The sequence below is a fragment of the Panthera onca genome, chromosome F1, assembly GCF_046562875.1.
Source record: "Panthera onca isolate mPanOnc1 chromosome F1, mPanOnc1 haplotype 2, whole genome shotgun sequence".
NCBI lineage: Eukaryota > Metazoa > Chordata > Mammalia > Carnivora > Felidae > Panthera > Panthera onca.
The window spans coordinates 15,995,833-16,022,039 of NC_138355.1; the positions used below are offsets into that span (position 1 = coordinate 15,995,833).

General features: G+C 48.5%; 1 protein-coding gene across 4 annotated transcripts in view; it reads left to right on the forward strand.

Moving 5' to 3' along the window:
* The first annotated feature begins 11,952 nt into the window (after positions 1 to 11,952).
* PRRX1 (paired related homeobox 1) overlaps positions 11,953 to 26,207 on the forward strand; it is a 78,815-nt gene continuing 64,560 nt past the window's right edge. For 2 of the 4 annotated variants that reach the window (XM_060643487.3, XM_060643488.3), the window contains exon 1: positions 11,967 to 13,261. In XM_060643487.3, coding sequence (XP_060499470.1) covers positions 13,021 to 13,261 — 241 coding nt within the window. In that variant the 5' untranslated portion in view covers positions 11,967 to 13,020. Of the gene's footprint in view, positions 13,262 to 26,207 lie in introns of all 4 variants that reach the window. The other 2 variants (XM_078441051.2, XM_078441052.2) reach the window with 2 other exon arrangements.

Below are 26,207 nucleotides of genomic sequence, written 5' to 3' on the forward strand. Positions count from 1 at the left end.
TTTGCTCTCTTTTGGTTACTATTTGCTAAAGTAACCAATTTCCATTCTCTCACTTTCAGTCTGTTTGTGTCTTTGGATTTAAAGTAAGTCTCTTGTGGGGCGCCTGGGTGGCTCAGTTGGTTGAGCATCTGACTCGATTTCTGCTCACATCATGATCCCAGGGTCATGGGATTGAGCCCCCAATCGGGCTTCATGCTGGTCATGGAGCCTGCTCAAGATTCTCTCTCCCTGTGCCCCCTCTCTGCTGCTCACGTGCTCTCTCAAATTAAAAAAAAAAAGAATTCTCCTGTAGACAGCATATGGTTAGATCACGCACTTTAGCTTTTTCACCAATCTCTGTCTTTTGTTTGATTGGAGAGCTTAATCCATTTACTGATAAGGAAGGACTTCTGTCATTTTGTTATTTATTTTCTTTAGACCCTACAGCATTTTGTCCCTCATTTCTTGCATTACTATCTTTTTTTTGTGTTTAGTTGATTTTTTTTGGTAGTAAAACATTTAAATTTATTTCTCATATCCTTTGTATATATTCTATAGCTATTTTCTTTGTGGTGACGATGGGGATCACATTGAACATCCTAAAGTTATAGCACTCTAATTTGAATTTATAGCAGATTAACTTCAGTTACACACACACCCTCCGCTCCTTTACAGCTCTGTCCCTACCTCTCTGGTTGTGGATGTCACAAAATTATATCGTTTACATTGTGAGTCCCCAAACCTAAACAAATAATTCTTTTGAATGCATTAGTCTCTTAAACTATATATAAAACATGTAGAGTTACAAACCAAAGTTACAGTGATACTGGCTTTTCGACAGTAATCTTTTAAGTTGATTTATTTAAGGGAAAGAGAAAGAGAGAGAAAGAAAGAGACAGAGAATCCCAAGCAGTCTCTGCAGTGTTAGCATGGAGCTTGATGTGGGGCTCAAACCCATGAACTGTGAAATCACGAGCTGGAATCAGGAGTCAGATGCTTAGCCAACTGAGCCACCCAGGCATCCCTAGACAATAATTTTTTTTTTTTTTTTGAGACTAAGAGACATTAGTCTCTTAAACAATGTAGAACAGAAAAAGTGAAATTGCAAATAATACTAGCTTCCATTTAACTTTATATATATAATTTTTTTTTCCTTTAAATGGCTTCAGTTTGCTGTCTAGTTTCCTTTCGTTTCACCTTTCAGGATTCCTCTGAACATTTCTGGTAAAGCAGCTCTAGTTGTAATGAGCTCCCTCAGCTTTTGCTTGTCTGGAAATGTCTTAATTTCTCCCTCACTTTTGAAGGACAGTTTTACCAGATATAGGATCCGTGGTTGGCAGGCTTTTTGTTTTTCATTTTTCCTTCAGGTGCTTTGGATATATTGACCCTCTGCCTTCTGGCCTCTAAAGCTGCTGAGGAACAAATCTGCTGATCATTGTAGTGAGGCTCCCTTGCACGTGATTAGTTGCTTCTCTTGGGCTGCTTCCAGATGATCTCTTCATCGTCGGCTTTTGCAAGTTTGATTATAACGTGTCCTGGAGTGTGTCTCTTTGAGTTCATCTTATTTGCACAGTGTTGAGCTTCTTACGTGTTTCTATTCGTGTCTTTCCTCAGATATGGGAAGTTTTCGGCCATTATTTCTCCAGAAAATGTTCCCTGTGCCCCCTTCTCTTCTCCTAGAACTCGTATAACATGTAAAGGGCCTGCTCGATAGCACCCCACAGGGCACTTAGGCTGTATTCACTTTGCTTCTGTACTTTTTCTTTTTGTTCACATGTGATAATTTTCACCTTCCTACCTTTAGATTTGTGGGGTTTTTTCCTCTGCTGGCTCAAATCTGCTTTTGAATTCCTCTAGTGAAGTTTTCATTTTAGGTATTGTGCTTTTCGGCTCCAGAATTTCTTTCTGGCTCCTTTTTATGTTTTCTATCTCTTTATTAGTGTTTCCAATGTGCTCATATATCTTTTTTTTTTTTTTTCTTTTAACTTTCTCCACATCTTCCTGTAAGTCTTTGAACATCCTTAAGGCAATGATGGTTTTAATGGTTTTTCTAGCAGATCTTCTATCAAATCTTTTTCAGGAACATTTTGTGTTCATCTATTTTTTTACTTTGAACAGGCCTTACTTTCTTGTTTCTTTGTATGCCTTGTGACTTTTTGTTGAAAGCCGGACATTCGAATCTAATTAATTGGTAATCCTGGAAATCAGATTCTTCCCCTTTCCCAAGGTTTCAGTTATTGCTTTTGTGTATTGTTTTTTTTATTGTTGCAGGCTCTCTGTTCACGGATCAGCCTGAGGTGCAAACTTAAGATCTTCTCAGGTCTTTCTTGAGCTTGCACCTTTCCTTGCGCATACATGGTCACTTTCTAATTTTCCCCACATAGGCACTTGCTTTTGAATGTCCTTGTCTTTAAAAACTGTCTATCTCCCAAATGGGGAAAAAGAAAAATGAAGGGGGAGAAAGGGCACTGGCCACTTAAAATCCCTAGAAATCACTTTAGTTTGAGGGGAGGGGGCTTGCAACAATGCGGGGAGTGGAAAAATAATTGCCACCCGCCCTCTTTGTCTGCACCTCTGTGATCAGAAGCCACAACCAGCAATTAGAGCACAAATCCCTGATATTGGAGGATAGGGTCCAATAAACTGTGTGTAGCTGCTCTGGGAACATGTGCACAGCTTCCTGCCATGGGACTGAGAAACTGACTGAAATTAACCTCAATTTACCATCCAAGCCTTACCCCTGGAAGTTTCAAGCCTTTAATAGACTCTGGAGTTTTAAATTAATTATATTAGACAGATTCTGCCAGTGCAATTGTTGCCTAGGTGGAGAGACAGTTTCTGGTGTTTCTGACTCCTCCAGTCTCCCAGAATCCTCTCTGCTTCCCAGTATTTATTGCCCTCTGTGCCTCAGTCTAGATATTTTCTTCTGGTCTATTTTTCAGCTCATTAATTCTCTTTGGAACTGTGTCAAATATCCAGTTAAACTTATTTACTTGGCTTTCAAGTTCAGTCATCTTTTTCAGTGCTAGAAATTCTATTTAGTTTTTACAATTCTAATGGTGAAATTCTCATCTTATATGTTACTTTGGTTATATGAATTATTAATGTTTTTAATTTAAAGATTTATTTTTTTAATGTTTTTATTTATTTATTTTGAGAGAGAGAGAGAGAGTGCTAGCAGGGGTGAGGGGCAGAGAAAGAGGGAGAGAGAATCTTAAGCAGACCCCGTGCTCAGCACAGAGCCCAATGTGGGGCTCGATCCCACGACTGTGAGATCATGACCTGAGCTGAAATCAAGAGTCGGGCACTTAACTGACTCAACTACGCAGGGGCCCCTTAATTATTAATCTTTTAAGTCCATGCCTGCTTTCCCTAATACCTGGGCCACCTACTTCTGTTGTACGTGTCGTTTCTCTTGGTCTTGTCTCTTAATATGTCTGGTTTTGCTTCTCTGTTTTAGGATCAAATGCTGGACATTTTGTATGAAAATTACGGTGACTCTGGATGTGATATTTCTTCATAGAGGATTCAACCTATCTTAAAGGACAGCAGAGAGGCAAATCAGCTCAATTCATTTTGTGACTGAACTCAATGTTGGTAAGAGTCAGCCTACGTCTGATTTGTTTTCTTTCTTAGGATATAGTTATCTAGATCTCCTAACAGAGAGCCTGAAGTGTTTCTCATGGATTCTCCTTGGTATGCCATGAACTTCAATTGTGGTCTTCTTGGCCCTTGTCAGGTTGCCAGAATCTCTGATCTGCTTTTTATTCACATTGCCTCTTAACCTTTGGCCCTGTGCAGCTTACCTGGCAACTACCTCGGGGCGGGGGGCGAGAACGATTGTGACTATTGGTCTCATTTGTCTCAGCCTCCCTCCTTTATGAAATCTCAGCAATCCCGGATTCACATGTATCTTCCTTTAAGGTCATACAATTGATAAAGCTCTGCCGGGACTCAAGTCCTTCCCTCTTGTTGTTCTATGCCAAAAGGTGGCAGAGAACCCAAGGATGAAGAGAGAATGGATCAAGTTTGGTTTACCTCAGAAAGCATTCTTTCTGGAACATGATTACTTCCATGAGCCAACCACTGAGTCCTGGTTGCCTTAGAAGCCCTCTGATATTCAGGGTGAAGACGACATAAGTAGTTCAGATTTTTCCAGTTGCTCTCCGAGGGAACAATGTTGGTCTGCTACACACGACCATGTCATAGCCCAAAGTGGAAATGCTGAACTATTGTTGAGTATTTACTATTTGCCAGGCACTCTGATGGATCCTTACCTGCGTTGGCTCACATTTTTTCAGCAGTGAGCCAACTTGCTGAAGCTTGGACAGACTAAGTAACTTGCTCAAAATTTTTGAGAGGCAGAACCAAGGAACGTACCTCCACAGCCTCTAAAGCTCTACTCTCTCTGTCACGCTAGGCTCCAAATAGCCTGTCTGGTAGTGGCTAAAGATTAATGGTCATTTGGTCCAAAAACAACATAAAATCGGATATCCGAGATTCAGTCTACTAATTTTTAATGGAGAAACCAAGATACCTGACAAATTAGAGCGCTCAATAAACCACACCCTTCAAACTTTGAAGGAAATGATTCAGACTTCTGGCTTAAAGAGCAGAAGATACTCACAAGAAAAATTTCAGAAAGAGGAAAGGATCAAAAGGTGAGTGTTTTTGTTTTGTCTGTTTTTTATCATGTATGTTGGGAGGGACGGTTCTGGTGTTTTAAATATGAAGCTGGACACCAGGTTCCTGAAAAGCAAAGGTATGTATTGTGTAAGAGAGGTGAATAGTGACTTTAAGCGAATGGGTCCTGAGCTGCAAAGTGTTGAAATAATACATTATTTCAGACTTTAAAATTCAAAAATTCATAAATCCCGCTCTACCAATTCTTCCTTCTGTAGTGATGAAAATGAGACAAGAGTGTCAGGAAAATGTGACAGCTAGAGGTATTGGTAGCTACAGCTGGCCTTATCTACAGTCATACCTTTTGTATTAAGTTCTTCGCACACCTGCTATCTCACGGTACCCTTTCGAGGTGAGCCAGAAAAAAAAAAAAAATGTCGCCGAAATGTGTTGGTACTGTTTACCGTAAACTTAAAATAAGGCATGATAAAAAAAATAGATATGATAAAAAAATAGAAAAAAAGGAAGATAATATATATTACACCTAACCTAACAAGCGTAACTGGCCAAGAGAAGACACAGCCAGTTTGTTTACGTATGGGCCACTGTTAGAGGCAGAGGGGACAATGGGAGAGGAGAAGAGAGAGCCCTGTCCGGGAGTAGAGGTTTGTGCAAGGGCTCCAAAGAAGAAAGCAGGTGGAGACTGGGCCGTGCTTGGCTCCAGATTTATGAAAGCAGCAAGCCAAAGAAGGTTATCCAAAGCGGCACACCCACTGGGTATGCTATAAATAAGCACTCAAGTCAGCTGAAGGGCCTTACGGGTTTCAAATCAGCCAAGCTTAGCCGGGCCCAAAGCGTTTTGTACCCATCCTGTAAGAGCCCACCTCACTTTTGCTTGGCCTAGAAACAGAGCTCCAGGGCCCAGAAGTTGGGGAGCCCGCAGAGGCAGCAAGCCAGCCTGGGACCTCAGCTCAGATGTCTCGTGCGGGGCCAAGAATCCAGCGAGCACGCAGGTTCTCTGGTTCTCAGGGTGTGATACAAAAAACCAGCAGGCTTTAGCTGTTCTGGCGCAGGAATGAAGGGTCAGCAATGGTTTCCCTGGCAGCGCTGTGTGCTGCTGCCTGCCTAGAACCCTTCCCGGTTTTCAGCTTCTTAGTCACATGCGTATGCCTGTCCTTAAAGGATTTTTCTAAAACTGGAAGATAGCAGGAATTTAGCCTCCTGTTTCTCAGTGGTGCCCGGAGCTACCTGACGCCCCGGCCATCTGAGCCTAAGGGAAAGAGCAGAGGAAGGAAATTCACGTTTGTCGAATAACGACTATGGTAAGGCACTTTGCTTTTGTTTTCTTAATGTTCCCAACAGCCATGTGTGGTCCCTCTGAATTCGCCTGGTGAGAAGGGCTTGAGTTCCTCAGGAGAGACAAGGTAGAGTACCTGCACATTCGTATTTCCTCCGAGGGCATTTGGCGAGGCATCCCGACGAGTTGTTATGTTTTATGTCACGTGAACACTCTATAATAACCATAGCTATGCATTCGCACGTAATGTCGCCTGTTCGTTCGCTCCAGTATGACTTAGTCTTCAGTACCAATGCAACAATCACTTGGTGACTGTTTGGTGACAGATTTGATGCCAGCTAGATAAAACAGGCCGACCTTAGCGACTGCCTGGATAAGCCAGAGTTGGTGTCAAAGAGGCAGGAATTTGGGGTCATTCCTTGGTTTCCTACTGGGGAAAGAGGAGAAGCATGGAGCGATTAGGTCAGTTTAGTTTTGGACATGTTGAGTTTAAGGTTCCGGAATGAATGAATGAATGAATGAATGAATGTCAGCAAGAAGACAGCAATTTTTTCTTTCAGGGCTGATTATATGCTGAGCACTGTGTTAAATGGCTTGCATACATTCTCATTTAATGCTTGCAAATATATGCCGGTAGGGGCCATGATTAGCCCTATTGGAAAGATGAGTAAACTGGGGCGTAGAGAATTAAGTAACTTGCTCAATTTGCCCCAGGTGACCGTCAGTAGACGAGAAAGCTTAAGATTTAGATATTAGACTCACTGTCAAACAAGAGGCAGCTAGCACATGAAAATCTATGAGATCTTATAGTAACAACCTGTTTAATGGAAAGGACAGTGAAGACAGAAGGCAGGACTCCGGAGAATATTAATATTTAAGGAGTAAGCTAAAGCAAAGGAGTACTCTATGAAGACCAAGAAGTGCTCAGAGAAGCAGAGGGCCAGGAGAAGAAATTTCAAAACGAGAGTGTTCGATACTGTCAATTACAGCTGAGGCACTTAACAAACTGAGGTCTGAGAATATTCATTGCACTTGCCAATGTGATTACAGATTACAGATATCTTTTTAAAATTTTTTAATGTGTATTTATTTTGGAGAGAGAGAGAGAGAGAGAGAGAGTGAGCGGGGGAGGGGCAGAGAGAGAGAGAGCGCCTGCGCGCTCTAGTGCGGGAGACAGAGACCCCAAAGCAGCCTCCAGGCTCTGAGCTGTCAGCACAGAGCACGACTCAGGGCTCGAACTCCTGAACTGAGATCATGACCTGAGCCGAAGTCGGACGCTCAACCAACTGAGCCACCCAGGTGCCCCCAGATTACAGATATCTTTAGCTGAAGCTGGCCCAATGGTGCATGCAAAGTTAGTATCCAGTGGTGAAATGGCCCCCGGGGCATATATTGGGCCTCCCAGCCTGGAGTAGGATGGACACATTATCCATCTTATGGGTGTGTGTTTTTAGTCCTATTTTGGAAATGTGTTTTTAGTCCAGTTTTCTTTCATTCTTGCAAAATTTCAAAATAATAAAATAGGGCTATTGGATGGAGGTGGGTGTGGGTAGAGAGCATTCACCCAATGCGTGGGATGTTCCTAAAATGCCACCTATGGTTATAAGAACCAGAATTGGGAGGGCAAAGGAGAGTTTCTTTCAAATCTGGCAGAGAGGCTCCTTCTCAGAAACATTAAAATATGACACCCCTGTGGAATCGATCTTGCATCTCATTTTCTTCCCCTGTTTCATCGCCTATGAATATATATTAGATTGTCAACCAGGAGCAGGAGAACATTTCTACCCCCAAAGCGTATTATTTGCATGAGGGTGGCATTGTCTTGTTTATGTGTCGTGGGACCTGTGACCTGTCACATGTGATTATCACGTCAGCTTATTAACACATCAGGGAGTGCAACTCCTGGTTTCCACCTCAGGGGGAGAAATGCTTAGGGTGGGGGACATTCTGCTAGCCAGATGAGGCAGTGTTCTGCCAGTTCCCCGTGCCAGGGAAACCCTGGACAGTGATCAGTACCAAACCTGCCTATGAATAGGACCACCCAAGGGCACGTGGCTAGAAACCAAACCTCCCTCCTACCATGGTCTGATCTCTCGTCATGTTTCCTTGCTAGTCCCAGCTTTGCTCCCACTTGCTTATGGAGGAATCCAGAGACAGGAGTTCGTTTTCAAACAGGGCGGGGCAGAGGGAAGGGTTGCAAAGGCGCGCTCAGATGCTGGAAGGATCATGTGGAAGAGGGTTCTGTTTAGCTGCATCACCCAGCGCTTCAGAATTTTAATAAAGATTGATGGATGGATGGAAGTCAAAGTGAAAGCCAAGGAAAGATCTACACATGTTCAGAGATTGTGAGTTCGAAATGCTCTCCTTCCAAGTCTTCCCAAAAGGAAATCACAGGGGGAAAGCAAAGTAGTGATTAAGGAACTAAACAGGCCACAGCGTTCTCTGGGGCCTTCTAAATTCCCAGGCCAGGCCTGCTGCCTGCTTGCTGAGATGGGCATGTGCTCCCGGCCACAGCTTCCCTTCTTCTGACATCTTTCTGCCAGATGGTCCTTCTTGAATTCTAGAGGTGCTTGGCCCTTCTGATTCCTGCAACCTGAGCCCAGAGAACTTTGATCCACCAATTTTCCCCTCCCTCCACCCCTCCAGTGAACAAGGCCTGGCGCCTGGACAGCAAGGGGAGGCCAGGCTGCGACCTTGGGTGCTCTGGAAAGGCATTCTCCTGCCCACCTCTGTGTGCCTAAAAGAGAGCACCTGGCGGCGCTGGCTCTGAGGGTCCCAGAGAGCCTTCTCCGGCCTGGCCGGCTGGCGGCACGAACCCGTGCTTTTCACCATTTTACTTGGGCGAAACTGCGCTCTCCAGTCAGTCTTGAGTCTCCCTGTAGGGTTATCCCGATGGCTTTTAATTACGATCCAGCAAATCCAGAATCTCAGCAAATTACAAATGTATGTAAACATAATCAGGATGTGGATCCAATCCACTAGCAATTGTTAATAGAAAAAAAGGGGGGGGGGGAGGAAAAAAACTAAAAAGGTCTAAACAAGTAAAAAAAAAAATCAATTCTGTAGGGTCTATGCCTCGGGGATTTGCTTTCTTGGGGATCCTGCCCGCTCCTTCTTCTAGCCCACCCTGCAGCCCCGACTCCCTGCGGTGATTTGGGGCGGAGGCTGGGGGATTCTGGGGCTTGACCCCTGCAACGGCGGCCTACGGGATGCCCTGGGAAGGAGCTGCCTTCGGGAGGGCTGAAGAGCTCCGCGAGCCTTCTCTCCCGCGGCCTCCTCCGCAGGATTCCAGAAAAAGCGCTCTGGGTCTGCGAGACGGGGACCCTGCCTCCTGCCTGGAATCCCTGTCCCAACACTGGCATCTCTCTTTCCCAAGTTCCAGTTTCTGGACCCTGCCCCCACTCCCTCACCAAGGTCCTCAAAGGCCACCCCAATCGCTGGAGCAGGGCTCCCAGACTCGGGCCTCCGGAGCCCCTGCAGGGGCCGCTTCGCCAGCGCTGAGCGAGCCCCACGCAGGCGGCAGTGTTCGAGCTCTCACTCCCGGAGACATTTTAGGGAAATGTTGTGCATCGAAACTTCTATATAATATAACATATATACACACATACACATATTTAGTCGGCAAATGTTAAGCAAATGTGTCTGATGTTTTTGTGGAAGCCGTTAGCATCCTCGTTGGTAGTGGTAGGACTGGTTGACATTATTACACGAATGACAAGTGGATGATGTTAAGGGAGTGCCTGATCCCTCCCGAGAACACGGGGGAGTAGAAGTGGAGACTTCCGACTCTGTTTCCAACGGCCCATCCCTGATCTCCCCCGTCGCTACCTCTCGGTCAGTAACCAGACCGCCCGACCGCATACCAGGGACAAGGCAACTTTCTCCGAAGGGCGATCTTCCTCGACTGACAGATCGCTGGGTCGGTCTCCAGGGGCAGCAGCACGTTCCGGGGGGCCGTCAGAAGCCCCACGGCCTCTTACCCAGCCCTTTGTCCCAAAGGGCAGTTCGGTCAGTGTCAGGACGGAAAGAAACGTGAAATTCAACTGTAAATGAGGGCGGAGAAGGCGGGAGAGGCCCGGGCCCGTTCCGGGTCTGAGCAGGCTAGGGGAGAGCGGGGGAGGCTGCCCCAGGCTGCGGGAACAAACCCAGCGGTGCCTCGCGCTCGGCGTGCGGGGAAGGGGGAGACGGCCCCTCGGCCTTTCCCCCTAAGCTCATCCAGCAGGACGTCTGGGGAAAACCTCTGCGCGATCGAGTCGCGTCCGTTCGAGCGAGCGGGTGGCAGTGCCACGTGAGGCGCTCGGCCTGGGCTCCCAGAGGCTGCGGTGCTGGAAATCCCCGCGGAGGGCGTCCGGCGCGGCGCCCGCACTCGGTGCGGGCCCACCCGGGTGCGCGTCCGCCTCCCACCGGCGTCCCGAGAGCCCCGCCGCGCCGCTCGCACGGGCCCAGACGCGGACAGATGTTTACTGCTTGGAGCCCCGACCGCTGAGGAGACGCAGCGACCCGCGCGGCGCACCGCGCGGCGCTGGCGGGGCTTTGGGCTCCCGGTCGGGGGTGCGCGCGGGCCGGGTTGGGGCGGGGGAGGGCGAGGGGATGGAAATAGGAGGGGGCAGTGGGTGGACTAATGATGAAAAAGTCTCCTCCATCCCGGCTCCTTAATTAAATGCATGGAAAGAACCGAGGCGAGCACATCTGGTTTCAATCTGCAGCCCTTTGATGGCATCAAATGTTCTTTTCCCAGATCAGGGCTGGGAGTTCTGGGCTAACTATGGCCGTTTGGAGCCCAGAAAGCATTTACACACACTCGGACCCCTCTTTCTCTCCAGTAGAGCCTCTGGGCTATAGGAGGAGGAAAAAAAAGGGGGGGGGGGGGAGTCTAGTAATCAAGGCAGTGGGAAAGTGTGTGTGTGTGTGTGTGTGTGTGTGTGTGTATTTGAAGAACATAAAATGCCACAAATAAGCACTTAATATTTTACTTACTCGTCATATAGTAACTCATTTCTAATGAGACTATTAAAGCTGTTACCAAATTCCAACAGGTCATGAAAAAAATCCCTCAGCACCTCTCTGTTCCTTGTCAAGTCAGGGCTCAGCAGACAGACGGCAGAGCATTATCCGTAGACTTGGGGGTTCCTCTATCCCTCCGCGTCCTTCCTCTTACCCCACCCCCTCGCCCCCCGCCGCCCGCCCAGGCACCCGGGCCGGACCCTGAACTAAGCAGGAGCCTCGCCCGGCCGGCCGCTCGCTCCAGGAGTGCCCCTGCCTTCCGAGCATCTGGGCAACGCGACCCTCCCGGCTTAGCGTCGTCGCCTGGGGAAGCGACCTTGGCCGCACCAAAGAGGTTACGAAATTGGCCAGGGTGGGGGGAGGCGAGAGCAATTATGCTACACTCGCAGAGTCCTTTCCTCCGGCTAAATAAATATGTAAATTTCCCACTGCCCTGGCCCCGGGATTCCTAGCGGCGAGAGACTCGAACCGATTCGGCGCCTTCTAGATCTCCCCTAACCTGCCTTTGGTTCGCGGAAGAAGCGTGGGAGAGCCTCCCACTATTATCGCGCCTGTTATTTTATTACATTATTTAAGAGGCTGTCTCTACGGAGCCAAACGTAGCTTTAATTTGCTTGCTCTCTCCTTCATTCTCTCTCAGACACTCCCCCACCCCCACTCCCAAAAACTGTTAGAACTGCAGGAAACGCTAAAAAAAAAAAAAAAAAAAAAAAAAAAAGGCAGAGAGAGAGAGAGAGAAGAAAATTTGATTGAGATAGTTGTGGATTTTTTTCCAACAAGTTTCCCCGCAGCTGTTATCAAAACATGCAAATGAGATTTTCCAACAAGATCTTAAACAAATCTGGAGGAGTTAATGCCCAAGCAAAATAATCAGTCCGTTTGAAGTGACTGTGGGTTTCAGTTTGTCTTTCCTCCCCGTGATACTATTGCAGGGGAATGATAATTAGACCTTTACTTAAAAAATCCAAAGGGGCTCTCTCGCTTTCTCTTCCCTCCCTTTTCGCTCCCTCCTCCCTCTCTGGCTCCCTCCCTCTCTCTTTCTCTCTTGCTCAGATGTTGGCAAAGGGGGTTTTCTTAATCAGACTGTTTTTTGGTCCGAGGGAAAGGAGGAAGAAGGAGATTGTGATGGAGAAAGGGGGTCTGTAAAACGTCAGGCACCGCACAAAGGCTTTGCCACGTAATTACAGGCTCCTATTAAGTCGAGATCTGCCCTCCCAGGGGTCTCCAATTTTCTTGTATTCCCTACAAAGCCTCCTCTGCATGCCAGTTTGTGCCTTTTGAAGTGCCAGAGAGCTTCTTGATCCAACTGAGAAGGAAAAAGGAGCTCAGCAAGAAGAGGGGGAGAGAGAGAAGGGAAAGGGGGGAAACCCACCACCACCCTCCTTCGGACTCTTGAAGCCCTTTTTTTTCTTCTTACGAAAAGTAAAGTGAGAATCCTGCTCTCCAATACATCTGCAAGACATCACCCTCTCCTCCTGAAACTTTAGTCACTCCTGAGAATCCACAGGAGTGCAGAGAGGGGGAACACGTTTTCTTGAAGATGTTTTAAAGCTGGAACAAGCCTTCTTCTGTTGGTGCTTGAACTCTTGCCTGGGAATAACTTTTTTAACCTTGAAAAAAAAACCCACTTTGATTCTTCTCTCCCACCCCTTCTTCTCTCTTCTTCTGTTTGCCTAACTCCCCCGCCCTGCTGGCCTCCCCTTTCCTTTCTCCCCCTTATTATTATTTTTAGTGTGTGCGTGTGGACGCTTTTGGAGAGCTGGAAGGAATTTTTTTCTCCTGACTTGAACATAGGGTGACTTTTTAATTTTATTTTTTGGTGTGGATTATCTCCTTGGACCGCGCCGGACTTGGCCTCAGGAAAGCAACCGAGGCTGTCGAAGGCTGTTGGTGCAGAACTCTGCTCCGCAGAAGGGGGTCCCCCGCCCTCTTTCCAATTTTTTTTTTTTTTTTGTCCTTCCCCTCCTTCTCTCTCTCTCTCTCTCTCTCTCTCTCTCACTCTCTCTCCACTCCCCCCTCTCTCTTCCCCACTCTGCTCCTCTCCCCCCTCGCGCCCACAGCGTTTGGTGTTGATTCGAGCGGGAAGAGGGGGGTGGGTGGGATCGGAGGGGGAGACCATGACCTCCAGCTACGGGCACGTTCTGGAGCGGCAACCGGCGCTGGGCGGCCGCTTGGACAGCCCGGGCAACCTCGACACCCTGCAGGCGAAAAAGAACTTCTCCGTCAGTCACCTGCTAGACCTGGAGGAAGCCGGGGACATGGTGGCGGCGCAGGCGGACGAGAGCGTGGGCGAGGCCGGCCGGAGCCTACTGGAGTCGCCGGGACTCACCAGCGGCAGCGACACCCCGCAGCAGGACAGTGAGTGAGGGGCGCATGCCCGCGGGAGTGTGTGTCCGGGACGGGGTGGGGGTGGGGGGCTGGGGACGCTGGGGGTCCCGGCCGGGCGCCTGCAGCCCGCCAAGGCCAGGGGAGAGAGAGGGGGCGAGGAGAGGTGGTGGCAGTGGCCGGAGGAAGGGCCGGTCACAGACGGGGAGGAAAGGAGGGCTCTGACGAGGGCGTAGCCCAGGGGCCGCTGCCGGGAGAGGCCCCGAGGTCGGGGTCGGGGACTCTGTCCGCCGCCGACTGTCTCTGAAACCCACTGGGCCGCCCCTCAGTCCGGGGCGCGCGCGGCGACGCGGGGCAACCGGGCTGGCTGGGCAAGGGTCCCCGAGGGGTGTAAAGGCGGGGAGCCTGCCCTGTTCGGGAGGGCGGAAGGTTAAAGGCGCCGAGCCGGGTCGGGGGGGGGCTCCTCCCGGGTCGCGAGCGCGGGTTCGGAGGCAGGCGGGGCAGAGGAGGAGGAGGGCACGGCGCACAGCGGCGACACCCGCGCGGCCCCGGCGCGCGGGGCTCCCGAGGCCGGGGCGTGCGGGAGGGGCCGCTTGGAGCGCCCAGCCCCAGCGGCCCAGCCGCTCTCTGTGCCCGGCGGTGGCCGCCCTCCACCTGCGGTTGGGTTCGAGACCGCCGGCGGAATCAAAGGCCTGTGCCTGGGGAAGACTCGGCGAAGCAGAGGGAGTGTCCTTTGGGGTGAAACCCGAGCTCCCGGCCCGCACGGTCCCGCACCCGAGAGATGCGCAGGGGAAGCTCGGGCCCGAAAGCCGAGCCTAGTGTCACATTCGAGGAGCTCTCCCTATTGGCCCTAAGACCTCGAGAAAAGTCCCCGTACAGTCTCCCTTCCCCATCCTTCCCTACTGATATACCGCGTCTCCGTGGAAATCTCGCTGGCCTCATTAACCATGCCTTAAAAGGTGACCCCCAAATGTATCCCTACGTTCTGGGGTCTGTAACAGACCTGTCACCTGGCTCATCCCAGGTGACATGGGGCTTGATATTTCCTTTTTGAGATTTCAAGGGTCTCAACTTGGCTGGAAGTTTTTAAATGAAGCTAATTCCTTTCCGTGTCATTATTTATTTGGTCTTCAAATTGGGAACCTGTAGACACAGGAGACCCGCCGGCATTCCACGGTTTAAAAAAAAAAAAAAAAAAAAAAAGCCAATATCAGACTCTCGGGAAATAGACAAAGCAAACAGGACCCAGAGACAGCTGGAAGCAAGGCCCGGGCAAAGGGCTGCAAAGAAGCAGGCGGCAGGGGAAGCCCCTTGCTCGGGCAGGCCGCCTGCCCCTCGCCCAGCTTCCTGGGTCCAGGCCTAGGATCCCCTCCGCGTTTTTCAGCCCAAATCGAACTGGGGTCGATCCACCCTACGTATTCCCAGAGGCAGAGGGCGACGGGGAGTTCAGGCTGATGGAAATGTGGCCTGCTCTGTTACTACAGAAAGAAGGCCAGCTCTGAGGAATGAAGACCCGGTGTCCCCAAGTCCCGGGCAATGGCTGGGCACAGCGGCGGAGGCTCTCTTGAAGATATTGGAGCCTGGAAGGGGTGGAAGGGAGGGGGGTTGCTCGCGCTGCACGCGTCCGCAGCAGGAGTTAATTGCTGGCGTACACACTTGGAGCTCCAAGAGAATGCGCGGCGGAATGTGATTGTTTTTTAAACGTTTCGCTAGGGAAAATTTAAATATGCAAAGCACAGGGAGACTAGGCTACCGAATCGCCCAGCTTCTCTGATTCCGCACCTTCCGCGGTTCTCCTTTCGCCCTGGTTAATTATTAATCGCCACATTTATCGCTGTTCGGAGAACTGGAGGCTGGACCCACAACCGAAAACACGGTCGTGAAGAAACGGCTGCGTGAAAAGACCAGGATGGGGCGGGCGAGACCAACCAGTGTGGCTTTACCCCTAAAACAAGCAGAGGGATGTGAAAAGCAGGCCCAAGGCCGGTGGTCACAGCGAGTCCGGGGCCCGCGTCGGCCTCGATGGGCGCCGGATACAAGAGGGCTGGAGGGCTGCCGAGGGAACGCCACGAGAAGGGAGCTCGGGTTCCTGGTGGCCTCCTGGTGCGAATGGAACGACTCTGGACTGTGGAGGCCGCCTGGGAAACGCCTGAGGTGTAGGTGGCGCGCGGTGGTGGCTCCTGTGAGACCCAGACCTGGCGTGGCCAGAGGTCGCGCTGCGCACGTGGCGTCCGCCGTGGTGCGGAAGGACACAAAAAGCGCAGCGGCCGAAGTTGGGGACCGTGTGTCCGGAGGGAAGGGGATGCGAACTTCGGGAACCCGCCCCCTTGATTCTTGAACGCATCTCTGAGTTTCAAGGAGTAACGACAGGCCTGGTGGGGAGTGGGCCCCCGAGAGGAAACTGAGGCTCGGGTGCCAGCCAAAGAGAGGCTGTTTAAGGAAGGATGGTGGACAGACGGTGCTGGAAGAAGGTAGCAGAAATGCAGACCGCGCTGATGGGGACAAAGTGACCGACACGTGGGGCTAAGAAAGGAGCAGAGAAACACAACAAGGCCTGGCTTTCTGGAGATGACTGGGGCCTATTCTTCCAACAAATAGTTGTTGCTCTTAGAAGCCCTGTTTCCTCAACCTCCTCACTCATCTCTGAGATGAGAATAGGAAGGTCTGGTGAGTGGGGTGATAGTGTTCAGGAGGACCCTTGTCCTCAGTCCTCGGGTCGGCCATCAGTGAGCTGCTCGAGTCGGGCCCCCCACTGGGCCCTGCTGGGTTTCCAGTGGGCAGTGGACAGTGAGGCTCCCAGGGCGAGTCAGAGAAGAGAGGAGTCTTCAGGCAGACGACTAAAGCTGGGCTCTGGAGCCTGAAAGGGACGGAGAATGACCCCAAGAATCAGGTGCCCCTTGCAGCCTGCTGGCAGTCTACCCCAAAGTGGCAAGCCATAATCTTCAGAGGGATGGGGCACGTGTAGAAGACCCGGGTTTACTCTCTCAGTGACATAGAAACCTGCTCTTCCTAAATATTCTTTTCAGCTCCCGTTAGTAAAACAGGTTTCATTTACAACGATATTGCAAATTCTCCAGTTATAACCTGGGCCGACCTTAGTAAGACCTCACTGATCTCTGTCACTCCTCAGCACAATTCTGTTTCCTCCTCGGTTGATATTCATTGCACTTTCTTCTCTGTAGAATGATTTCTTTTCCCTCTTACTGATTTCCCCAGCCCAGTAAATTTCTCAGACTTCTGGGTTCAAATGCCTTAAGTGTTAAAGAAATGGTTCTTTAACAGTTAGGAATCCAGTGGCTAATGGGGCAGTGTGGAGTGTGAAGGGGGTGGAACAGGGGAAGCCAGCGAGAGGAAAGAGGAACAGGTCATAAAAATAGGCAGACCTACTCCTAGGACCACGGTGCATCCCGCTGTCATTTCTTAATCTGAACTTCTGCAAACTCTTAAAAAAAAAAAAAAAAAAGCGCCTGCCTTCCACGTTCCCAACCTCTAAATTAGTGAAACCAGATTGTCCTAATAAGACCTTTTGTTGGAAACACATGTAGTCATAAAAAGGTAGACGGAAAGTCAATTAGACACGCGTGCACACACGCACACAGTCCCAAGCCGGTGCTAAGTGTGCACCGGGCGCAGCTGGGCCCCGGGCCGCGGCGGGATGCAAATGCAGAACAGCGGCGCGGGAAATCGATTTGTCACAAAGGGAGAGGTGTAAACGCGGCGCGAAGGAGTCGCCCCGCCACACTCCCTGGGCCCAGCGCCGCCGGCTCCTCCCCGCACGAGGTACGCCCAGGGGAGCGGGAATGTTCTCTAGGGTGCTTCCTAGTTGGAATTCACATCAGAATATCAATTTCCTTGGAGTTTCAGCATTTGTAACGCCCACGGCGCCAGAAATGTTTGCGGCACCACCCTGGGGCCCTGGAGCTGTTGCTGGCACTCTGAATTTGGGCCTCAGTGATCTTGATTCAAAGAGGAGCCAAGGAAATATATCATTTGAAAGGTAGCCTGGAGATTTTTTTTCTCTTTATAGGAGGCAGTGAAATCCAGAATCAAGACAGGTCACGGAGCCCCTATGGTCGCAGGTCAAGTCCAGAGGAGAGGTGGCAAATCCTGTTTATCTGACAGGCAGGAGCAGGGCGCTGGATGGCCTCCTTCTCTTAATATTTTGGAGAATTTGACAGTCTGGTGACTTTCACCCGCCCTGGGGAGAAGGGCAGCCCGGAGTGCGAAGGTCAGGGATCCGGGCCTGTACAGTCCGAGGCCGCAGACTGCCAATACTCGCCGGGTCTCCAGGCCCCCCGACTGTAGAAGACAGTGAGCGAGTGTCTCCACCATTCATTTGTGACGAAGCCCTTTCCAAGACTCCCAAGCGCCTCTGCCGCATCTTAGGCGTCAGGCACCCGTGCATTTTGGCATGGTGAACTTTAGGGTCCCCCGCATACTAGATTAGACCGGGGGTCGCAAGGGGCCCAGCAGCTCCTTCGTCTTCCCAGCGGCGTCATTTTAGATTTTACAACACGAGTGAATAAACCATCTCCAAACGAACAAGGTGTCACATACGTTCCCCTGCCCTGCGGGGGGTGGGGAACCCCATCAACTTCAGAACCACAGATACCTTCCTACTCCACTGGCTCCGATAAACTGAGATCCGGGTCTGGGACTGCGTGCCCGGCCAGCAGCCACCTCGGAGACCTTTTTTCACTTTTAAATGGCATCTGTAGATTTCAACTAGAGGTCAGTTTGATTTTTATTTTTTTAAAATGCGTTTCTTTTACAATCCCTCCCCTCTACCCTGCTTACCTGCTCCCTCCTTCAGCGGGACCGCCACCCCAGCTGACCGGTAGCCGAGGGAGAACTCGGCTTCTTCGCAGGCACATCGGGGACTAGGGTAACGGGATGTCGCAGATCTCTGCGAGCTTGTGCGCGCAAGGCGATCCCCGCGTGCCTCCTGTCCGTGGCGGTTCTAAGATCATATATTTATTTTTTAGTCTTTGAGAGATGGAGCTAGAGGAAGGGCTAGGAGGTACTTTTTTTTTTTTTTTAATAGGGCGAGTAGTGTTTATAGAAAAGTAGATAAGTCTTGAGTTTTGCTTCTTTTTTTTCTCCCCCCAAGGGGTAGAAGAGTTTCTTGGGGAAGAACTCCACCCGGAAAAAAAAGTAAAACTTAGGGGTTCAGCATCCTCTATTCAAGCCAATTCGTAAGGTCAACCAACAGGATTCTTGGAGTATTCCTCTGAGCTAGAGATTAGACATTTACAGGAGCTACTTGGATAAGGTCTAACTTCCTGTGTCCACTTGGTGTCCAAACATTTACAGAACTACCTGTGAGTGCACACCACTGTAATCTGATTGGGTGCTCTGCGGTGGAATTCGGTTTTAATTTAACTCAGACCGAGTACCACCCCAAACGGTTTCCCTTTAACTCCCTTTTCAACAATACAGAGAGGATGTCTATGTCAACAGCATTAATGTTTATCCACAAGAATTTGGATTCTTGTAATTTCCACCAGCTCCAGGAGCAGGCTAACAACACTCAATTAAAAACTATCTCAAACAGTAATAACAATATCAACAAACTGCCACGACCTTCTTTTCTCTAAATGCTGTTTCTTATTAAATCAGGAAATGCAGAAATGCATTGCCAAGACATCTGAGGAAGGGACAGTCATCGGTGTTCGGGGTCTGCGGGTTTGCTTTCCACCTGTAGAAGTTGTTGAGTAAGATGTCTCCACCGTAGTCTGAATATTAGTAGATTCTTGGCGTGGTCATTTTGTCTAATAAAGTGAGGCAGCCTGGAGGAAGTAGTTGTACAGAAAATTAGGAACTACCGATTTTAGCTTTAGACTTAACAAAAAATCACTACATTTCACTTGCCCTGGAACCACTTTTCTTGAAAAAATATCTAGGAAGCTGATTACAGGGACGATAGTCACTTTAAGGGTGGGGTGGGGAACAAAGACACAACCAGTGGTTGGTGAAGGAAATTTTATGAAAGAAAATAAACTTGTCAGAACAAATCAATCACACACATACATGAGTGACTTCTCAGAAGAGCCCAGGGACAATCGGAATCTTAAGGGTTCTGCGCCCCGCAGTTCTCAGATACAGGAAGAGAGTCATGACCAGAAATCAGTCCTCGGGTACTGGATGTCCCAGCCTCTTTGGTGCACCACGTAATGAGGGAGCTCTAATTCCCAAGATCTCTGAGGCTTATTTTTGCCGTTATCGATACCCCCAGACTCAGCTTCAAATGAGGAACGAATCTGAAAAATGCGTCTTAATTTGAATCCTCATGATTCGCGTTATTAGAAAGGACAAGGACAGGTCCTCCAGTTGCTGTTTCGTCTGCTTGGAGCTGTTTGCAAGCGACTGGGAATTTTCTTAACGGGCGGGCGAGGAGACACCATTCGGGAAACTTCTCTGCAGGAATGGAGATCGCACCCGGCCTGAACAGCAGGCTCTCCATTTGGGGGTGGGGGGGGCGGTGGAGGAGGGAGTTGATAGAGCAGAGAAATTACATTTTAACTTTCGAAACAGAGCTTGACAGTGGCTTAGATTTTCTTGCTCTTCATCTGGGCCGGAACAAAGATGCAAACACCCCACCCCACCGCCGCCCTCGCCTTCCCAGTTCCCAGGGCGGCGAGGCGGCTGCCCCGGGCGCCGCAGGATGTACCCGCGAGCCTGCTTGCCTTCTCCGGCCGAAAGGAGGCGCATTCCCCCCGGGGCCGGGGCGGGACGGGCCTTGCCTTCCAAAATCCTTGGACTTTGGCAGCAGAGCGACCAGCTGGAAGACCCGTCTACGCAAGTAGCAACAGATAGGAAATATCTGTGTCACGAAGACACTCCAGGGACTGCATAAATGTATGCCATACACGCGTGTTCACAGAAACACGGAGTTAGCTGGTAGGAGTTCTGCCTTTCTTGCCTTTGACACGAGGGTGGTCAAGATTCCAGGAAGGGGGAGGAAGGGGCGGGGGCACTAGATGCCCCTGGTCAGCGGGTGCTAGGGATGGAGCCCGGGAAGGAGAGGCTTTGTCTCCGTGGAGGCGGGTGAGATGCTTCTGCACATCAACTCCAGGTGCTTAAAGAAACCGGGGCAGATGGGAGAGCGAGAGCGGGAGGGCTGGCGTGTTAGGGAGGGGCCGCTGAGCTGTGACACACACCCTCACTGTACCCCAGTCTTCACGCAGGACAGACACTGGCCACCCTAGAGTCAGGCCCTGGGGTTAGCGGAACCCTCTTTCCCTCAAGGGAAGAACAACAGCTACCCCAAGTCTTGTGTGTGTGTGTGTGTGTGTGTGTGTGTGTGTGTCCCCAGATCTGACCCCTGGCTTCCCCTCATCCTCCCTTTTTAGGCAAATGGCTTACAGGACATTTGAGGAAGATTCTTAACCCCCTTCTGTAAATCTTGGGTTTTTCTACTGGGCTCCCTACCACACCCTGAACTTGGAGGTCAACAAGGCAAGGCAGCAGTGGGAGCAAGGAACGAACGGGCAGAAAGAATACTTTGTCTTCTTAGCAGAGGTGGTGGTTCACACATACCTTCCAAGATAATCGGAGCTTGGGTGTTCACTAGAAGCAGAAGTGCCAGGCCGGGGCCGCAAGGGAAATTGCTTTCCCACAAACGTTTGTCTGAGAGTAAGAACATTCACCCTATTCACTTAATTACTCATCATCAGTCATGTCATTATATTTTAAAGGACCTCACGGTGCTGGAAGGTGCTGTGGTTATAAATAAGCATAAAAACAGATGGGCGCTCTCCCAGCACTCGAAATGTATATGGGGAGGCCAAATCTTTTCAAAGAGGATTCAGATATACAACTTAAAGGCCAAGGGGCCCAACTCAATCAAAGTTTGAGCCAGGACGTGCTAAGTTTAATCAGCTTGACTCTGGGGCAAACTGAAAGGCCTCTCCAGCACTTGGGATTTTTACAGACAAGCCCATTTTCTCCAATCTCTATTGTATTTATCCACACAGATTCATGCTAGGCTGCAAAGGGCTTGGTGGAGTTGGCCTGGGCCTCATGAGGGGTAGGGGAATCAGTGTCCAGCCTCCTGCCCTCGTCAGCCATCCTTTTCTTTTCATGCCCTGTGCCCCGACTGGCTGCCCAAGGTATGTGTACTGCCCAGAAGACTCCTGCCTACAGACCCTGGAAGCCCCCTAAATGCTGCTTTCTAGAATCCTCAGAAAAGGAGAGGGTCTGTTGAGGTCAATGGTTTATAACACAACCAAGCATTTTCATGTATTTTTTCTCTCTGATATTTCATTTTATACTAGCGTACTTAGAGACTTCTCGGAAATAGAGGTTTGGGGAACTGGTTACTGTTTTGTTTCTTTTTCAGGTGATTCATAAATATATGAAGTTGAATCTTCCAGTGGAAATAGGTATTGAATCTCAACTTTTATGCCTGGGCATTGACATATTGTCATCAATCCAGACTGGGAAGTGACACTAAATAATTGTGTACATCGTGACTTTTCTTTCCATTTTCCACCAGGGCTACTGTCCCAAATACCTGTCTGGGTCACAGTAGTCCCATACCACTGGGACAGCTGCTAAACTGTTGCCTGGGCTCAGGGAATGCTTAAGTGAATGGGTGACCTCCCCATCTTTAGTGGGTCCCCCGTTCTAATCCAGCTCAAGCACTGGGTCCCCTCTACTTCCCTTCCCACTTTATACTGTTTGCCTGGGAGATCGCCCCCAGGCTCACCATTTCAGCATAGGTCTGCATACTAATGACTCCCAGGTTACAGCTTCAGGGCCCCCCTTGGAACTGCACATCCATATACGTAGTGCCCTGTTCAACTGATTTCCACGTGAACATCACAGAACAACAACAAAACATGACAGTATGGCACTCCCTTTTCCCAGTCGATCCCCTTTTAGCTTTTCCTGTGTTTCTGTATCACAACCCAGGATGCAAACCTCAGAAATTACAGGCTCACCCTGACTCCTTCCTTTCCACCTCTGGCCAATCCATGTCGGGATCTCAGCAAGTTTACCTTCTAAAATCACCAGTGCCTTCTGGATTTCCATCCAGGTCCCAGCAGCCTGCCCATTCACTGTAGATCAGAACTGTTCCCCTACTTTTCCCTAGCGTGCTAGTTAGGCTGGGACATTTCCCATGTCCTCTAGTCTCCTTCCTGCTTCTCTCCTGATGAGATGTCCTTTCTCTGCACCTCTCTTTGCAAACCCACCTGTGCTCCCTTGCAAGGTTCTGCTCCCATCTCCCCTCCTTGAGACTCTTTCCTTGATCTGCTTCCTTTTGGCCTGAGTGAACCCCTTTCCTCCACGATTCCGGTAGAAGTGATCGGCACTTTTACAAGTATTGCTTAATTATTTTCTAAATGAGCTATGATTGTTAATTTACCCTGAGGATTTTCTTAAGATTAGAGAGTTTGGTAAGGAGGTGGGGAGGCATATTCCATAGTGTATATAGCAAAGGTGTGTAAGTAAATAGATTTCTTTCCTTTCCTTTCCTTTCCTTTCCTTTCCTTTTCTTTTCTTTTCTTTTCTTTTTTCTTTCTTTCTTTCTTTCTTTCTTTCTTTCTTTCTTTCTTTCTTTTTTTGTATAGTGTGGTTCTGCTGGTTTTACACTCTCTAGCTGAGAGTAATATTTTAGAAATAAAGCATGGGGGCACCTGGGTGGCTCAGTCTGGTTAAGCACCCAGCTTCAGCTCAGGTCATGATCTTATGGTTTGTTAGTTCAAGCCTTGCATGGGGCTCTGCACAGACAGTGTGGAGTCTGCTGGGATACTCTCTCTCTCCCCCTCTCTCTCTTCCCCTCCCCCACTCACTCTCTCTCACTCGTTCTCAAAAAAACCCTAAAATACACATATATATATGCATATATATATATATATATATATATATACACACACATACATATATATGCATATATATATATACACGCATATATATAGGCATAACACCAACGTGCAATTCATGCTCATTTTAGAAACTGTTCTATTGTACACTAAAAAGTTTAAATGGGAAAATAAAGTCACCCATGTTTCACCACCCTGAGGTAGACACAGTTCATAGTTTGGTGTTGAAATATTTCCTTTCTATTTTTTACACAATTTTGTATTAATGTCGTCCATTACTGATTTTTCTTAAACCAACGGGGCAGTTTTGTTTTCCGTTGAGAGAGAGAGTAGGGGAGGGGCAGAGGGAGAGGGGGAGAGAGAGAGAGAGAGAGAGAGAGACAGAGAGACAGAGAATCCCTAGCAGGCTCCAAGCCCTGCATGAAGCCAGATGGAGGGCTCCATCCCATGGCCCTGAAATCATGACCTGAACCAAAATCAAGAGCCGGAGGCTTAACCAACTGAGCCACCCAGGCACCCCAACAGAAGAATTTTTAATCTCATTTTCAAAGATTGTGTTTCCCCCACATTCAGAACATACACAAACATATAACCCACTTGCTCTCATCAGAAAAATTCAACCAGCACACGCACAACAAACAGCAACTCCTCAAGGATTGTGGGAACCCTGATGTCACAGCCATTTCCCAGATTCCTCAGGTGCCAGTGGATCCATTTCCATCCAGCAGTGAGGACCTTCAGAGTAAACAGTTGCTGTTTCTTTTCTGCTTGTTCTAGCGGGGAACCGTCCCTAGACATGAGAACATGTCTCCTTTTAAAATTGGAAAAGTGGCATAGTAGTTAAAGGACATTCTGGGACCACAGTTGGAGGGCTACTGCTCAAAAAATTAGTTTTTACATAGTTTGGTAAGGAAGAGCTCCACACAACTGGTGGGGAGAAAGTGTCTTAAAGGACTGCACATTTTCTATTATTGTAGATCTCTGGATCTTGATGTTTTTAAAAAAAAATTTTTTTGTGTGTTTATGTATTTTTGAGACAGCATGAGCAGGGGAGGGGCAGAGAGAGAGGGAGAGCCAGAATATGAAGCTGGCTCCAGGCTCTGAGCTGTCAGCACGGAGCCCAATACGGGGCTCGAACTCATGAGCAGTGAGATCATGACCTGAGCTGAAGTCAGAGGCTCAACCGAATGAGCCACCCAGGCGCCCCTTGGTGTTTCTTTTCTTTTTTTTTTAATTTTTTAATGTTATTTATTTTTGAGAGAGAGAAAGAGCATGAGCAAAGAAGGGGCAGAGAGAGAAGGAGACCCAGAATCCAAAGCAGGCTCCAGGCTTTGAGCTGTCAGCACAGAGCCCGTCGCAGGGCTCGAATTCACAAACCCCCTTGACGTTTCTTTGAAATGTTTTAAAACTCATACATGCTTTTGTAACATAGGAGGAGGTAGGCAACATTTATTTCTCTATATACCTTGTAGAATGATGGTCAGGTAGTTAGTGACACATTTCATCACACAGCAGTGTGTTTGGATAGGAGAAGCACTTATAAAAATAAAAAAATAACGCATTTATCCGTATATGAAAGTCTACAGTACCACAGCCCTTACTTAAAGTGATAATTACAGAGAAAATATAAATTGTTATTATGAAGTATACTTAAACATCGTTCCCAGGCAAATTGATGTTAAAATATTTGCCTGATGCATGCAAATATTTTCTTTAAGACAAGTATTAAAAAGTGATGTAAAATCATGTGGAACAGAATTTTTAAAATATGAATTAGATATATCTTAATAATGAATCGCCTTCTCCTGGGAAAGGGGGGACAGAGAGAATAATCATTACATTTGAGGATTAAAAAACCACACTTGTCCAATAAAAGTTTCTGCAGTTCCCTGCGTTGCCTCTTTCTGAGGGAAGAAAGGAGAACCACCCAGAGAGCTCTTTGCCTGTAACCAGATGTGCTGTTCAGCAGCCCTACTCAAGTTTGAGGGAAGACCACAGGATGAATCCTCAACACATTTAAGAAATAAAACGTAATTTAGTTCATTAATCATGAAACTGAAATCTGCAGTTTTGCTCCACGTATTTCAAAGGCTGAATCCCTTCTGTCAAGAGCAACAGAAAATCCTACCATGTACACTTGACTGTTAGAAGTCTGTTCTTAGCTTCCCTCAGGGAAGAAGAGATTTTTCTGGGTGTGATCAGTTTTACTCAGAATATATGAAGCTCTATTTAAATGTATGGTCCCCCCCCCCCCCCGCCTTTGCCCTGACATTATCCTTTCTCAGGGTGGTAAGAATATCTGTTTTCTGCCCTGTTTTGCACTTTTTGGCTTGGAGAATCAGGGCTACCTTGAGCAGCCAAGAAATTCCAGATGTGCCTGGGTAGGCCTTAAAGCACGATCATTTTAACTGAATTACTGTATATACTCTGACTGTGGGAGGATTTAATTCTTTTCCCTGATTACTTGTGTAAGTTAATGTCTTAGTTTGTCTTAAAGAATTAATAACATTAATATGAATAAGAAAGCTTGTGGGGCACCTGGGTGGCTCAGTCGGTTGAGCATCCGACTTCGGCTCAGGTCATGATCTCGCGGTTCATGGGTTCAAGCCCCCCCGTCGGGCTCTGTGCTGACAGCTCAGAGCCCAGAGCCTGCTTCGAATTGTGTGTCTCCCTCTCTCTCTGCCCCTCCCCTGCGCGTGCTCTGTCTCTCTCTGCCTCTCAAAAATAAATAAAAAAATTAAAAAAAAAAGAAAAGAAAGCCTGCTTCACAAACTCCAAGAACATATATATCCATGCTATTATGTTTTATAAAACCCGTCCTAAGAAGCAGGTAGGGGTAGCATAATTATTTTCCTTTTACAGGTAAGAAAACTGGCTCGGAGAATTTTAGGAAGCTACTGTTAAGTGACTTGAGGATTTCTCTCTTGATCCCATTTTATTTATTTTTTCATTCTATCTCATCATCTTTGATGTCAACCAAATTCTTGTTAATGCATTATAGTTCAGTGAAACAATGCTGAGTCACGAATAGGGAGACTAGCATGCCAACTTCGTAACACACGACCATGTGGCACAAATTCTCGTTTATTTCCCCTGGCTCGCATTCTGTGTTATAAAGGGAACATGTTAACCACTGTACCTGTCTTCCTCGT